Source organism: Malania oleifera, chromosome 4 (assembly GCF_029873635.1).
Source record: "Malania oleifera isolate guangnan ecotype guangnan chromosome 4, ASM2987363v1, whole genome shotgun sequence".
Taxonomy (NCBI): Eukaryota; Viridiplantae; Streptophyta; class Magnoliopsida; order Santalales; family Ximeniaceae; genus Malania; species Malania oleifera.
The window spans coordinates 82,004,336-82,021,201 of NC_080420.1; the positions used below are offsets into that span (position 1 = coordinate 82,004,336).

General features: G+C 36.6%; 1 protein-coding gene across 1 annotated transcript; it reads right to left on the reverse strand.

Annotated features, from left to right (window-relative positions):
* Positions 1–453: 453 nt before the first annotated feature.
* On the reverse strand, positions 454–12,682 carry LOC131152721 (E3 ubiquitin ligase BIG BROTHER-related). The gene is made up of 7 exons (XM_058104548.1): positions 11,977–12,682; positions 10,175–10,517; positions 10,022–10,062; positions 5,815–5,856; positions 5,612–5,733; positions 5,427–5,535; positions 454–768 (listed from the first exon to the last, which is right to left on the reverse strand). The coding sequence occupies exons 1-7, from the start codon at positions 12,220–12,222 to the stop codon at positions 718–720; spliced, it is 954 nt and encodes a 317-aa protein (XP_057960531.1). The 5' UTR covers positions 12,223–12,682; the 3' UTR covers positions 454–717.
* Between the last annotated feature and the right edge of the window lie 4,184 nt (positions 12,683–16,866).

Genomic DNA, 16,866 nt, shown 5'->3' on the forward strand with positions numbered 1-16,866 from the left:
CCAAAAATAACATTCTCATGCAGCACCAAAATGAAAAGAGTCAAAATACAATTTCATGATTTGTTGAAATTCTCCTCCAAGAAATGTGAAATTATGACACATCAAATTAAATTTCAAAACAAAAATGAAAATAAAATATCATCAATATCATATTTCTAATTAAAATTTAATTTATTATTAATTTTATTTTCTTTCTTTTAGCAATCAAATATAAAAAATAAATTCATTCATATTTCTTTTTCTTTCCCTAAAATTTCCAAGGTCCCAAAAACACGACCTCTAGGTTTCATTTCCATCCTACATTGCTTCTACATTGCAGCAAGCATTACTTACTAGTAAAGTTAACAATCTAGGGATCCTCAAAAGATGTAAATACAAAAGCTAGAGCAACAGCATGGACACCTAAGGATCCAATGGAATAATCAACTGATTAAAAAGAAAATAAAACAGAAATTTCACAGAATCTGGCTATAGTTATTGACTATTCGGTAAGAATGGTGCCAATAATATATAAAGATATTAAACCAGTTGCAGTATGGCAAATATAGCAGACCAATGCATGAAGCTGCAATGCAGTTCTTCCAAACTACTGGAAGAGAACACAATTTCCATGAACCCAAAAAAAAAAATTCCATAGAATTCCCAAATGCAGCATCATCTGCAGAAGAGAAAGGGGGAGGGGGTGGTGGTTGAGAGTATGCAACCATTGCACAGGGCCTAAAACCGATTTTCAGAAGTGGAGACCTCTGTGTTGCAAACAGGGCAGACCTACAGCAAAAAGCAAATAATAATGTGAGAAGATCCCCCATCTAATAAACCCCACCACAGAAAATTTCAAAAGACAATGATAGACTCAAGTGACATCGAAAAACAATTCACATCAGCAAAAGTAAATAGACAAAAAAAATTTTACAAGTAATGGAGAAATTCTTTGTGATGAGAATCTGAGATTTTCACATGTGCGCGCACGCGAGAGAGAGAGAGAGAGAGAGAGAGAGAGAGAGTTGATAATTATGCATAGCTACCATTTCACAAATGCAAAACATCAATCAGAAAAATAAGTTGCCATCCAAGAAGAAATGGCAAAGAAACCAATCTACTGCACCTGGAATAAACATATGCTTTTGCAGACTCTTACATTCAACGAAACTCAAGCCCAACCCAATTCTCTCTCAATATCATGTGTTTTTTTTTGTAGGGCATTTGAACAAATGAGTTCACAGTTTATGTCTCATATGAAAACGTTGCACACAACCACCATGAAGTATTGATGAAAAAAAAAAAACATGCACTGAAGTCTTAAATTAGTTAAACACTCTAAACCATAACGATGCCATGAGACATACAAAAACAATATCAACAAATGCTGAAGCTGAAATACACAAGTTCTGAAATGCGTTGGATTTAATATGATAAAACTAAATGCCACCTTTGAGATTGTTATGTCATGGAAAACAATTTCCATCTTCACATTACAAAAATACCACCTTAAATCACAGTTGTCCAACATTTATATGAACTTGAAAAACAATTTTATATATATATATATATATGTTTTCCAAATTTTTCCATTAAAATGTTGGAAAAAATAACACATGTCTAGATTCAAGTCTATATGTCATCCTAGACTCCATCCAAAATTTAAAAAAGGCACTACTTAAAATGATACAACTTTCTACATTCAATGTCCCAAAATATTTATATATAAAACAATGCGATAAAAAGGTTTTTTCTCATAATTTGAAGAAAAAAGTATTAAAATCTCATAATTTAATCAACTACAAAGTAACCAGAAGAAACTTGCTTCTACCATGCATCCTACTCCCCTCTTTCACACAAAAATTTCCCACCACCCCTCATAGATGCTATACTTCTAATGCCAAGGATATGCCTCCAAATTAAGGTTCATGGTGTCCTGAAAACTTCCTTTTTCATGTGGGATTAAAAACAAAGTTCCTGTCCCCTTGGGCATGAAATAAGAATATTTCAAACCTCCCCATAGATAAGCCAAGAATCTCTATTAAAATCATGACCAATGTTACTTAGAACGTGGATCATTCTGGTTCGTGGAATGGGAATGGCATCCCAGTATGGAACATGCTCTAAAATGTGAAACATTAGGAGCATACTCGAATAGATATATTGGTGAAAAAAGTGTAATCACGCTTGTATATTTTGAAGAGTACGTTGAGGTGTTCCTAGATAGAGAAGAGATTTTCTAAGTGAAATAGACTAACAAAGACGAATAGAATAACTCCCCACTATTAACTATTAAAAAGTTAGGTTAACACAAAATATGCGAAAAGTTAGATATAGCATTCCAGAATGAAAATATACCACATTTTGAGACGTTCATACCAACATGTGGGTCGCTAGTGTTTTAGTATTTTATGGTAACTATGATCATGATAAAATATAAGATATGCAACACACGATGCCCAAGGCTCCCATGCCATATCTACTGTTTGGGGAGGTCATGATGTACACAACCTTACCTCCACTTTAAAGAAATAAAAAATTGGACCAGAAATTTAAATTCAAGGAACACCAATGATTAATAACCCTTACAACTTTACCTGCACACCTCAAATAAGTATGAAAGCTAGAGGTTTGCCTCCAAGCATCACACTGTAGAATCAAAACAAACACAATGCAAGACTATAGTGTGGTTATTTTTACAAACATGCCAACTAAACTCATACAACCAATTAAGAAGGGAATGAGCAAAACACACCCTCTTCTCCAAGTTGACCCCCACCCCCTTTTTCTCACCCCTTTCTTCTCTTTTCGCTCGCTTAGATGAAGTGAGCTAATGGACAAATAGGGTAACTAGGTGATACGCTACAGGGGTTTTTGGTTGAGAAGAGAGGGTAGCATATGGTTGCTTTTGTTGGTTAGCTATAAGTTATAGTGTGTGCAATTCTAGCCATTCTTTGGTGTACTTGGTTGGGGAAGAAAGCCAAAATCTTTAAGGTTGCTATTACATCTCATAATTTGGTTTGGAGTACAGTAGTTTTTCTTGTTTCTACTTGGTGCTCTGCAAAGAGTTTCTTTATGGGTGCTTTTCTAAATGACTAGCAGCAACATTGGATGTCGAGTATGTCTTATTCTCCATATTTGGAATTCTTTCCTCATCTTTAAAAAAAAACAAAACAACAACAACAACATAAAAATGAAAGGGTATCCCCGAGCACAAGGTTCCCACTCCGCACAGATAGGGGGAGAGTTGTCATAGTGCCAGCAGCCTTACCCCTACTTTCATGCAAAGAGGCTGTTTCCTTGGACTTGGAACCCATGACCAACCAGCCACAAAGGAGCAATCTTAAAATTGATCAAAAACCTGCCCTCATCTGTTCCTAAAAAATATCTTTGCTTCAAGGAAAAAAATTCAAGTTGCTTCCTCATTTTTAATCAAAATATATTTCTCTATGAATTGATCTCCTAGAAAACAAACCAATGAGAATTTCATTAGAACTAATGCAATAATTCCAATAAATTGACCCTTTATCAAAAGGTAATTTCAAAATAATTTAAGAATCATTAAAAATTTTAGAAAATTCCAAACCCTACAAGCCCCTTGAACAAGGATACTTCATGCCAGACACTGGGCAACCATTCCACTCATACAGTCAAAACCCTTAAATCCCATCAAAATTAGCCTTTCTACCAGGATCAAAACTAAATCTTGACCAACTTGCAACAAAGGCATGTGTCAAGCTGAAGAAATCGGGGTAGTTAAGTGTAAATTTCAACTGGTATTACACAAAAACATTTATGGCACTAGCATTACAACTGTAAATACCAATTACTTTCCCAACATTTGAAAAAAAAAAAATTGATCCTTTTTTAGATATCATTTGTAGCATATCATTTTGAGGGCAGGCCTTGGATCAACGGTAAGGTTGCTCCTTTGTGACCGATTGGTCATGGGTTCAAGTCGAAGGAAACAACCTCTCTACATAAAGGTAGGGGTAAGACTGCATACACTGTGAAGGCCCTTCCCTTACCCTCACGAAGCAGGAAGCCTTATGGCCCGAGGACGCCACTTAATTAATTTGTAGCATATCATTTTCAGAACACTGCCCACAAATATCCATAAATTCCACTGCTTACTTCCCTCTTCCTTTCCACAAATTTGGACAACAAACCTAATCTGCAAATAAACACAAGCTTTCTTGGAAACCCTCATCTTCACCAAAAATAAGTCCTTAGTACTCAAGATCAATGACCATCGCCCACCTCAAATCATAAACAAAGGTCATCGTAATGATTGCACAGTACTAGCGATGTTAGCAGTGATGGTGCTCTAGTTATTAGATGAAGAGCCATCATGTAATGACCACCGGGCCCAACTCCGGAGAGGTATTGTACACTTTGGCCCACCGGCCTCACAGTTTTGTCCTATAAAAGGAGCCACATACTTGGGCACCGAACCTACCTTATAAGCCCGAGATTTCCCTAGTGTAGATTCAATAGAGGACTGGTCTCGATCCAACTCCGATGAGGTATCATCCACTTTGGCCTACTAGCCTCATGCTTTTATCCTATAAAAGGCACCTCATATAATTAAAGTATGAACCAACCTTATAAGTCCTGGGTCTCCCTAGTACACATCTGATGTGGGACTATAACATGCTGTCCCGTCCAATCTCTAAGGCCCTTGTCAGAGTGGCCCACACCTCTGTGTAGGATCCACCCACATAATTAGAATATGAATGCAATGAAAGTGGGAGTCCTAGCAAAAACTAAGGCAATCACAACACCCCCATGTGTGTCTGTTAGTAGGGTGGGGCGCTGTTCTTTCTACCTGTTTTCATCTAATGCAAATAATTGCTACTTCGTTGTAAATGATGTGCCATTTCTAACCAATTTTCAAAAATATATTTTAAGAAACGTGCAGTTTTTTATTAATGCCAGTTGCAAAATAAAACATGCAAAAACAAAAGCATAGAAGCTTGCCTGACCACAGATAGGCTACAGGATGCAGAAAGAAGAAGGCAGGCATATTTGGGGATATTCTTGCACACATATACAAATAACAGTAGAAAGCTACAATGCACGAGAGACCTCAAAGCCCTAACCACACCACACGTATGCCAAAAATTACTAACTTAGAAAAAAATTAAAAACCTAAAAAATCTAAAAATTACAACATAAGAATGAATAGTGAAAAAAATGGCCAGGCCGTGAATGCAACAAGAGGTAATCAAGACTAATGCAAAACTGATACCAAAACAGTGTTTTTTGACAAAATAAATTCATGAGAAACATTTGTATCAGCAAGCTAAATGGTTCTGACATAAACATAAAATTTTTAGAAATTAAAGCACATGCCAAAGCTATAGGTATCTCAAGTTATTTATTTATTTATTTTTTTTATAAAAAAAAAAAAAAGGAAAGGAGAGGACCAGACACACAAGTCTTACCTTGTTTATTTGCAACCAGTTGTTTAGGCAATCTGCATGGTATGAATGTTTGCAAGAAAGCACAGTCAAGGTGTCACCTTCCTCATAGTCCAGCCGGCAAATAACGCACCTGAAACAATAGATAATGAATTTCGTAATCATAAAACCACTATTTAATTATTAAAAATTGAGGCATGAGTCTATACGAATCATTAATTCCATCCTGATTGCTTTGGGTCTTGTAGTTTACTGAAGGTAAAGAGGCAATTCTATCAGCAGAGAGCCCTCGGTTCTCAGTTCCAACTACTTCACTCAATGCAAGCAATTCCTGACACAAATGAGCCATATTAAATTAAGTAAAGCAGAACAGAAACTTAAGATAAGCAACAGAGTCCAAAGTCCAGCCTACCTCATAAGAGAGTTCATCTGGATCAACTTCCTCCCACACATCCTGACAACCAAAAACATGAGATGCATAACAAGAAGTCAGACATCAATTGCACGAAAGACCAAAAAGGGGGGGAAAAACACAATAAAAGACTAACAGACAAATTTTGTCCAATCAAAGGAAAAAGAAAAAGAAAGAAAACAAACAAACAAACACACTAATCATGGCCTGATTCAAGTTAACATTAAAGATATTAAAGTAAGAACCTCAAAGAAGTTACAAAGAAAGCATTTTTTCTTCATTTAGATTGCTATAGGAGCCAAGGCAGGTCACATCACAATATATAACAATCTGAATAAAAGTTTTCTCATTATATCTACGTTAATAATGTTTAAAAGAGGATAATCTGGCACAACTTTGGCCTTGCAAAAGAAAGTAAAAGATTAAACAAGAAAAATAAGGTGATTAAAAGCTATCACATGTTGGAATGGAAAATCTTTGAACATGGAGTAGGTTGGATATGAATAACAAAATGAAGAAATATGTCATATGTTAGAATGGCATCATTAGGGCATTTGTTGCTCAAAAAAATCCGAAATAAAATGGACAACTAAATTCCGCATTCTCTTCTCACATAGGGATTGAGCAAAAGGGATGCTCACTCTCTGATTTTGAGCTTAAATATCTATGGCACACCCTTCTCCCAAAGAGGGCCTTGTCATTACATCAGAAGCATCTAGATATTGTTTGATTACTTCATATTAGCAATTAACTTCTAAAATTACACATGGGAAAATTAAAAAACTCAAAGATTTTATCAATTAATATAATTTTGATTTTGATACTCCTTACAAAGAAGGAAATTAAAGCATTTTTTGGCCTTCCATTGAAAACAGGAAAAATAGACCAGGAGAACTTTAAAAGGCCAAAGACAATCCAGAGTAAATATGCATTATCTTTGGGCCCAGAAGGAGATTAAATCAAGCAACACTGCAGACTCAACAAGGAGATAAACCATGTACAAGAGAAGAGTTACACCCATGTACCATCAACAAATCAATGGCTGACACTATTGACAAATTTCTACCCACTAAATCAAAAATAAAATGTTTTTAACTCATCTATCCTCTCCAATATTAAGAGAAATATTAACTTGTTCAAAGGCCCTACCATATCCATCCCTCCAAATCATCCAAAAAAATTGTGAGAGATCAGCTTAAAACCTTCGTTCTCTCTTTCTTTGAATGCCCCTCCAGGCTCACACAATTCCCCGAAGAAAGAACCTGCTGCTATGCAGTGAATCACCATCATGGCCAAAGCACTACCCAACAGTTCTCTTATCCAGCTGCAACCAACCAAAGCAGTTGCACCCTCACTCTTGCGGAGGAAGACATCTATGCACAAGCACTATGCCCTTTTTTCCTTCAAGTTTCCAATTGTCAAAATCTTACTCCAAATGGCTTCCCAAGACAAAATATAAATAAATATATATAGAATATATATGGAGAGCTTCTTTCATAGCTACTTTAGTGGGAGCACTAGCCTTATAAATGAAAATCCAAGGGATCAATTTCTTTCTTCTTCAAAGTTCCTTTCGTCAATGATCCTGAAAAAAACTGATTTAACATTGAAACAGCCACTTCGGCAAAGTCAATGATTTCATATACAAAAATTCCTAGAATTTTTTAAAATTTTCCAGCAGCCCCTGGACCCTTCTCAAGAAGGTAACACCCCACATTGCTAGCATTCTTATCTCTAGCCAACATAAACAAATCTGAAACCTGCCTCTTCAAAGGGGAACGCATGCACCAACCATCATGCTAAAAGAAAACCGACTTCCCATTTCCAATTACAACTTCAAAAGATGACAGGGAAACACTCCCAGCCTTTTCTAATATTTTTCCAAACAGCAGCCCATGAGGTTCCCTTCCCTCTTTCATAACACATTTATTAAAATCCATCCTATAATTTGCCCTACAACCTTCCACCAAAAATTTCCATTTCACCATCATAAATATACGAGGCCATCTACCCAAAACAGCTCTATTAGAACTGGTTAGGTTCTTGATGCCCAGGCTGTTACAATTACAAATATGTTGTTTCACCACCTCCTACCTCACTTGAGGATACATTGGTACTTGAACTCCTCCCCTGTGCTGCCCCACAAAATCCTTCTCTGAATATTCTCCATCTTCCTAACAACCAAACCTGGAATAGGGAGGAGAGACCTGAAGCACACAGGAAGATTGGACAGAGTACTTTCGATGAGTATGAACCCCTCTCCTTTCAAGAGAAACTTCTCTTCCACACTTCCAACTCGCTAGCTTTTCCTCAAATCTTTCCCTATTGGATCACATATCACTCCACTAAATGTATCCAGTATTCATGATGCATGCATCCTTGTATTAGATTATATCCAAAAATCTTTCTTGACCTAACTACAAGAGTGGAGCTTTATAATATGAGAAGAAAAAATGTGGAACTGATATGGGAAAAGATAACGGGGATAACTATTCTTAGAATATAGTTGGACCTTTAAAAAAACTGGCCCTTAGTAGGAACCCCAAATATTATAACGGAAGAACCCCTCATCCCCACCCTCAAGATGTGTACTATCAAATCCCCCTCAACTCCTTCCCAAATGGAATTAGCTCAATTTTCCCAAATTAACCTTCAGGCTTCAGCCATGCAACAGCTTCAGAAACAGAAATATGCAACTCCAATTCAGAATTTTCAGCCAGAACATCATTCATTATAAATTTATAATAATAAAATTGAATCTACTCAATCACCAATCTAAAAACCTGTTATGAGGTGTAGGTACTCTGTTTGGAGCATGATACATATCCATCATTATGAGAACGTTTTAGAGTGCACAAGTTAATTTCTTAAAAAAAAAAAGAGGAAGAAAGAGAACACAAATTGCCAAATAATAATAATAAGCTCAGACTCTAAAGCATATTACGTACTTAAAAACCCATTTAAATTGAAACAAAAAATTCTCCATCCAACATAATACTTTACACAATTATTAATCATCAACAAACAGTCAGAAATGATCCGAATAGAAAACAATAAGGCATTGACAATAAAAAAATTTCCATTTATTAAAACACTTTGCGATGCTATTTCTCTACAAATTAAAGATATTGAATGTATTTATTCATCTTCTCTTGATTTGGAAATTCTGCAAGAGAATTGCAGAGAACTTTTTGGATAAATGTGCATGTGCTCTAAGTCTCTAACACCACACGAGCACACAACTCCCCTAGTGCGAGTCAAACCATGGGCTTCTTTGTAGTAAGGGGGAGCAGGAAATGAGCCAGTGAGGATAGAACTCCACGGTCAAGAACTACAGAGTATTTAAAAGTGAAAAAGGTGAAAAGTAGCAAACTAGGTTCAATAATAAGCATAATACAATTTCTTAAAAACGTTAGGAATCAACTGTATAAGTTTTCAAGCCAATCTTGGAGATGGGGGGACACAGTTATCCTGTCAAAAGGTGTCATGCAACAATTTTCATACAAAGAATTTTTTTAAAATATATATAAACAAGAGAGAGAGAGAGAGAGAGAGAGAGAGTTCTAGGTAAGTAGGTATCATGTGTAATATATCTGCCAGCCAGTTTGTTAGCATTTAGATATGTCCTTACTATCTCAAGCCCAAAAATTGCGAGGCAACATCTCAAGGATGCACTCACAACAAAGCAGAAGTCTTTGCTCTTAACAGCAGAACCTACATATTTGTGCTTGAGTTTTGGGTGGTTAAGCAGAAATGCAAAGGTTTGAATCTTAATAGCACTCTGTAAATGAATGCAGAAGTCTAAGGCCATACCCAACTCAGTCCTCTTAGGACCTAGCTTGGAAGAACCAACAAAACCTAACAAAATTTTTTCTACCACTCACTACATATAAACAAAGACCATAGATGACATGCACATGTTTTTTAGGATGGGTGGGGAGGAGATGCATGCGCGCATCAACAACAAGAAACAAATTTTAAATTTGATACCTTTCAAACCTTAGTAACTACCCAAACAAATTAGATGAATACACACCCCAAATTTGGAAATTTGATATCTTTCAAACCTTAGTAAACTTTCAAACAAATTATTGAGAAACTTTTTTTTGTCAAATTGATTTACTCTTTTAAAAAAAATAGAAATGTTACTGATTTACTTAAGCATGAGAGAGAGAGAGAGAGAGGTGGAAACTCCATAGGACCATACCTGAGAGTGACCACCATGATCCTCTATGTCATCAACTTCCCCTACAACATATATTTAGTAAAAGCTTCAAGAATGCATGATTTTCAACAATTTTAAAGAGATTTTAAAAATTAGCAGCACACTCAAGGGCCAACTTTCAAGCAAGTCACTCACGATCATTTATCCGGGCAAAGGCCAACAACCTAGCAGCCATTTCTCGATCTTCAGCATCTTGCAGAGCTCTAGCATAGGCCTCATCGCTTGAAATGGCAGAGGGATCGAATTCAACAGTTAGGCTAGCATCCTCTCCAGCATCAGCATGAGCATGCACATCGAATACATCTTCGTCATCATTATCTTCATCAGTGCCATCATACCCATCTTCATTGTCATCAGCATCAGTACCATCATTGGGTTCACCAAAATCATCCTCATCCTCATGTGCATAACTTCCAGTTTCCCAGCTCCCATAATCACTCCCTTCACCATTCATTCTTAGCATCATATAAGCCCTTTCCTACACAATCAACTAATCCTAATTAATACAATTAAACCAAAAAAGAGTCACCTCTCAAAACTAGAAAAAACAGAAGGCCAAAAATGTGGTTAATCAAACAATGAATACAAAGTATCTTAACATTCCATTGGTTTGCTGAGGAAATAAATGAAAAGATAAACATATAAGTCTTTGAAACCTCATAATGTTAATCAAAAGACCCTAGTCATCAGCATCTAATGCAAGTAAACAGCTTGAGTTACCAAAAGGTGCTGTTTTTATTTTTTTACTTTTTTTGGTGAGGGAAATTGGAACTGGAGTGAAGGGAAGAGGCAAAAATCATTAAACAGTGAACAAGAACAATAAAATCAGACACCAATGCTTGCTTGGTTGTTTCAAAAAATGTGTAATAATAATAATAAAGGCACTTTGATCTTGCAACGCTGTGGGGGCAAGGGGGGATTTAGACACGCAAGGGCAAACAAATTAAGCCACAGATACAACTTTTTTATTCCAAGATTAATGAGAATATTATGCATCAAAACCATCATAAGCAATTAATTTGCATAGCCCCACAGCCACCCTCCTACTAAGTGAGCTTTGGCTTCCTCTAATCTGCACCAGACATTGGATGTGTCTCCAATCTAGAAATCATCCAAATCTTGGATCACTAATCCACACTCATTCCCCTTCTTGACCATCCCCACAATGGTGTAGAATAATAGTCATACTCTTCTAAATTAGGCAGTAAGACTTCAGTTTTTGTTTAGTTTTGACTTTTGGCCTAAATCTTCCATTGAATCTGGACCCATTCCCCCATTCATAAATCCTGGCTCTACCAATGATAGGGAATCCCATAATCAAAAACCTGTACAAGTGTTCCTAATGAAACTGTGCAACTTAACTGCTAAAATCAAAATGCAAAAAAAATTATCTTTGCGCAGTATCAAACACTACATTTGGCTAGGTAATAAAGAAAAGGAAAGAAATTATTGCAGTTTCTCTCCTTTTTTGTCATGATAGCAGGGGGTGGGGGGTCATGAGGTATTTTAAAATGAAGTGAATCCTTTTCTCTTCCCGATGTGTCAGAACATACAAAAAAAAGGAAGACGTGTGGGGTTTTACCCTCCCTCCCTTTCTCTCCGTTAATTTTGTAAAATGGAATGTAAACCAGCGATTTGGAGGGAGAGAGCCTGCTTTCTTTAGTTTTCTCTCCAAATACCCAATTCAAACTAAGTGCAAGCAACCAAACAATGGAATCAATTAATAAATGAAGCCTACTAAAATTAAGACTCAACAGGCTTAAGTCCAGAACCATCACAAAAACACCAAAACCACAAAACGTAGTCGGAGAAGAAACAGTCAATCAAACCACGAAAAGAAAAGAGAAATTCCATAAACCTAATTAGCGATTAGATACACAACCCAAAAATTCACCATGAAGCTACAAAGCAGAACGGGGAGGACAAAAGTGAAAGACCTGTTCCTGTAGGGTACGGGCAAGAGCAAGGTCGGCATCGACTTGACTAAGGTTAGTGAAGGGGGTTCTGCTGGACTGGCGGGATGGAACCCCGTTCGATCCAGGTTCTTGTTCTTGTTCTACAGAGGCTTCAACAGATTGATCTGAATTAGGGTTTCGTTCTTCCCTAGCCTCGGCGGTGCTAGTGGCGGTGGTGGTGGCAGAGCTTTTGGCCTCGCCACCGCCACCAACTGTCGGCTTCTCCATAGATTCAATCGCAAGGTAAAGTATGGTAAAACTTTGATTTAGGTACAGTAGAGTTAAAAGAGATCAGACGCCGGCTCCGATCGTATCAGAAAAAATTCAAGAATCAGCAATATGAAAGCGAGAGAGAGAGAGAGAGAGAGAGAGAGAGAGAGAGAGAGAGATCAAATTGTTTTGACCGCCATGGCAAAGAGGGGTGCTTCAAAGAGATGGAATCACCCAATAATATTTTGGCAGATCAGCCGCGATGCGTGTGTTATGGTGCTGCTGATTTCATTTCTGCTCAAACTCAAACGCAAATTGGTTTTAAACTTCTGAACAAACATTTTTGTTAAAAACTTCATTGCTGATTTTTAGAGGAGAGGGGTAATTATTGAAATGTTTTTAAAATTCAAAATATATTTTTCAATATCAAATTTTTATCTGATCGCCTTTTGAAAATGTTATTAAAAATTATATTTATAATTAGGTTTTGATTAGGGATAAGAATTTCAATTAAAATTGAATTTACATAAATTTATATTAATTATATTATAATTTTAAATTATATTTTATTTAAATTTACATAAATTCAAGCTTGAAATTGACCTTAATAGTAAGTCTGTAATTTTTTGACATGTAAATATAATAGTGCACAGTTTATAAATCATAACTGGAGATAACTTTTGAATAATACAAAGCTCAACAATTAAATTTAAACAATGCAATTAATTATTTAATACTAAAAATATAGTAGGATTTAATCCCAAATTATATGTTTCTATGAAAACCATATGAAAATATAAATTTCAAAATAAAACTGTTGTTCAACAAACATATATATAATGTATCATGAAATTACAAAGTTTATGAAATATTGACTTTGTATTTAAATCAAGTTCGAGTTATGTTATTATCATTCTATTCATATATATTCCTACGGTGATACATAAGTTTACCATGACCCTCAAAAGCAAAAAATATAATGGTTCGTTATATAGAATGTCAAATGGCCAAATAGAGAAGTCTCATCACAATTATAAATTAAATAAGGTAGTGTTAATAATATAGACTTCGGGGATAGTGTGATACCCTGTGAAAGAAAGGTTTAAAAAAAAGATTAAATGTTACTATCCCATATCAACAAGATGTACTTTTCTTTTCAGGAGCACGTTGCATTCTGTAACTGGAGAAGAATATGGTATCATGTGGAAAAAAGACTTAAAAAAGGATTAAATGTTACTACTCATATAAACAAAATGCACATTTTCTTGTCAAAACACACTAAAAATGACACGTGTTGGTCTGTAGGGTCAGTCATTAGTCTGATAAGACCCGCCCCCCCTATTGTCTGGTCCAGGTAGAGGAGGAGAGACACTGTACTTCCTAACAGACCCAAGTTGGGGTGTAAGATTTGGAGTTGTGTGGTTTTGAAAGAAATTCAATGCAATTTTGTACTACTCTTATCAATTCACACAAATTCAAGTTTAAGACTCAAAATTTATGTTTCCAAATATAAGGAAAGTCGATTTCATATTAATCAATAAAATGTATATATTGAATGTAATAAGTAAGGGTTTGTTTAGTTGTGGAAAATAATTTTTATTTTTCATTTTAGTTTATCAAAAAAATTACAAAAAAAAAATGGTATGAAAATTTTTCTTTTTTACAACATTTGTGTGAAATACATTAATAATAATAAATAGTTTTGGCATTATTTGCTTGTAAAAATAGTTTTATTTGCCATTTATAATTTTTCAAATAATTATAAAAATGTCAACTTATTTTTCAACTTTTCAAATTTATAAAAAAATGTTGAAAAACTTCTTTTCATTATTTTTCTCAATTTTCAAATCTTACTTTGTTTATGGGAGCATAAAAATTAGATCTTTGAATTTAATTTGTGTTGGTTATGTATTGAGGTTATTCTAAATAAATACAAATCCAAATTCAACCCCAAAATTCATGATTCCAGATATTACCTTATATAAAATTTGCAAAATTAGAAAACTTACGCATTCAAACAAACTAACAAATATGAACATTGTTGCTCAATAAAATGCAAATAACCTCCGACGAACTTTCCGATTTCAATCACCTGAAAAGGATGAAGAGAGGATTGGCTTGGAGGACCCAAGATGTACTCCGGGGGATCTCTCTGATGCCTAAATCAGGGATTGGCTTTAAAAGGCATGAAGCAACAGTAATGTATGGTTTGGAATGAGATACCTTTGCTCCTCCACATTACCTCCCTTAATAGTGGCGAGGTTTGACTCTTGAGGAGACTTGTCATTATGACGTCTGGCGTGGATCACTCCAGTTATTATTGCACCAACATGGATTTCTCTAGTTATTATTGGATTGGAGCTAAATGCTTTTGCCAGAGCATTTGACTTGGGCAATGATTGCCCTTATCAATGTTGAGTTTTGGCTTCCTTTTACTTTGGTGCTGATATATTTAGGGCATATCAATTGCCTCCCCTTAGTTTCGAATTTTCAAAACTTGTTCTTGAAATTTCAAAAGTTGCCTTATCTCTTCCCCTTTTCTTCTTCTTCTTCTTCTTCTTCTTCTTCTCATTTTTTTTTGCACTATGTAGGGAGGTCGGCTGGTCTAAGCCGATAAGGGAGCCCGTTCAACTTTGTCGAGCCGGTTTAGGGGCCAGTTTGACTTTTCCAAGCCGATGTCACGGGGGGTCAGCTTGCCCAAGCTGATAAGGGAGCCCGTTCGGCTTTGCCGACTAATGTCACTGGGGTCAGCTGGCCCGAGCCAATAATGTTGAGCAACTCTTCACAATATTTATGTGCCAAGCTACCCTTTTCATGAGGGCATTCTTGCCAAGTGGCCGACCAACTCTTTACGGGAATTCTTGCCTAGCTGCTAAGTTGTTCTTCAATTGGAATTTTCGCCGAGCTACTCTTCATTGGCATTCTTGTTGAGCTGCCAAGCTACTCTTCCTATGAATTCTACCGAACTATCGAGTTACTCTTCATTGGGCATTCTTGCTGAGCTGCTCTTCACTTGGAATTCTTGCCAAGCTGTCGAGCTGCTTTTCATGGGCATTCTTTCCAAGCTGCCAAGCTACTCTTCATGAGCATTCTTGTCGTGCCATCGAGCTGCTCTTCATATGAATTCTATCGAGCTACCAAGTCGCTCTTCATTGGGCATTCTTGCCGAGCTACCGAGCTGCTTTCGCGGGAATTCTATCGAACTACCGAGCTATTTTTCATGAGCAGTCTTGCTGATTTGTCAAGCTGCTCTCCATATGCATTCTTGCCGAGCTACCGAGCTGCTCTTCATTTGGAATTCTTGCCAAGCTGTCGAGCTGCTTTTTGTGGGCATTCTTGTTGAGCTGCTCTACATGGGCATTCTTGCCGAGCTGCTCTTCATGTGCATTCTTACCGACCTGCTCTTCATGGGCATTCTTCTGGTTTCACAAGCTTTACTCGTTAGTTGGGCCAATTTTGTCTAATGAGCTATGCTCATTTGTTGGGCAGTCTTCTGGCCTCACGAGTTTTGCTCGTCAATTGGACTAGTTTTTCCTAATGAGTTGTGCTCATTTGTTGGGTAGCTTTCTATCCTCATGAGCTTTGCTTATTAGTTGGGCTAGTTTTTCCTAATGAGTTATGCTCATTTGTTAGGCAACCTTTTGGCCTCACAAGTTTTGCTCGTCAGTTGGGCCAATTTTTCCTAATGAGTTGTGTTCATTGTTGGGCAACCTTCTAGACTCACGAGATTTGCTCGTCATTTAGGCCGGTTTTTCTTAATGAGTTGTGCTCATTTGTTGGGTAGCCTTCTGGCCTCATGAGCTTTGCTCGTTAGTTGGGACGTTGTTGTAGAGTTTTGAGATCCTCCCATTATATATTGATTGCACCTGCATAAAATCAAAATTTCTTGTTACTTGTGCCATACCTAGGGAATTTGAGATTTCTTGGGACTCGTAGTCACATCTATTGGGTGTCCCCTCTGGTTGGGATGCGTACTCACGCAGGGCTTCTTTGGCGTGTGTCGAGTCAGCTTCTGCGCCTGACAGGATATGTATCTTTCTTAGGCAGTGTGCTTGTACGAGAACTTGCATTTTTCCTTCGAGATGCTAACTAATTAATACTTTCCCGCCTTCTCTAGATGCGCACTTTCTTGGGATTTGGGCGAGCTTTCCTTTATAAAAGGTGTTCATTTGCTCATTTGTTCCTTGTCCTAATCGAAAGGTTCTCTGCTAGGTATGTTTTTGCTACGCTTTTCTCTTTGTGTCTTTTTGTTGCTTTTGTTTGACATTTGTATGTTAATTTTTACTTTGTTTTTCACTTGTTCTTGACGTTCTTCGCACTGTTTTTCATGTTCTTTGCATTGTTCTTCGTGTTCTTCATTTCTTTTGATTGTGTTCATAGAAAAGCTGTAGAAAATAGGCATTGTTGATCCAAATCGTTGAGTGGTGTAAGTTGTTTGTTGTGCTTTTCCTTATAAGCTTGATTCTTATGAAGCCCTCGGAGGCTCAATTGAGGTCTCCGGTTACCGTACGAACTGCCCGGTGTTACCTTTCCCCTAAAAATACGCACAATGTAAATCACTTATTTGCTATTCCTGATAACCTACCAGTTCCGAGTCTGCTCTAGAACCAAGGCCCAATGAGATATGCTTGTACATCGACTTCTTTGATCTAGGCCTCAAGT

Excerpts from the sequence above, each read along its gene's own strand:
- LOC131152721 (XM_058104548.1), bottom strand. The coding sequence starts at position 12,222 with ATGGAGAAGCCGACAGTTGGTGGCGGTGGCGAGGCCAAAAGCTCTGCC. Across the intron at positions 5,857-10,021 it reads ATCATGGTGGTCACTCTCAG|GATGTGTGGGAGGAAGTTGA; the intron begins GTATGGTCCTAT and ends TTTGGTTGTCAG. Across the intron at positions 769-5,426 it reads ACTGGTTGCAAATAAACAAG|GTCTGCCCTGTTTGCAACAC; the intron begins GTAAGACTTGTG and ends TTTTTGCTGTAG.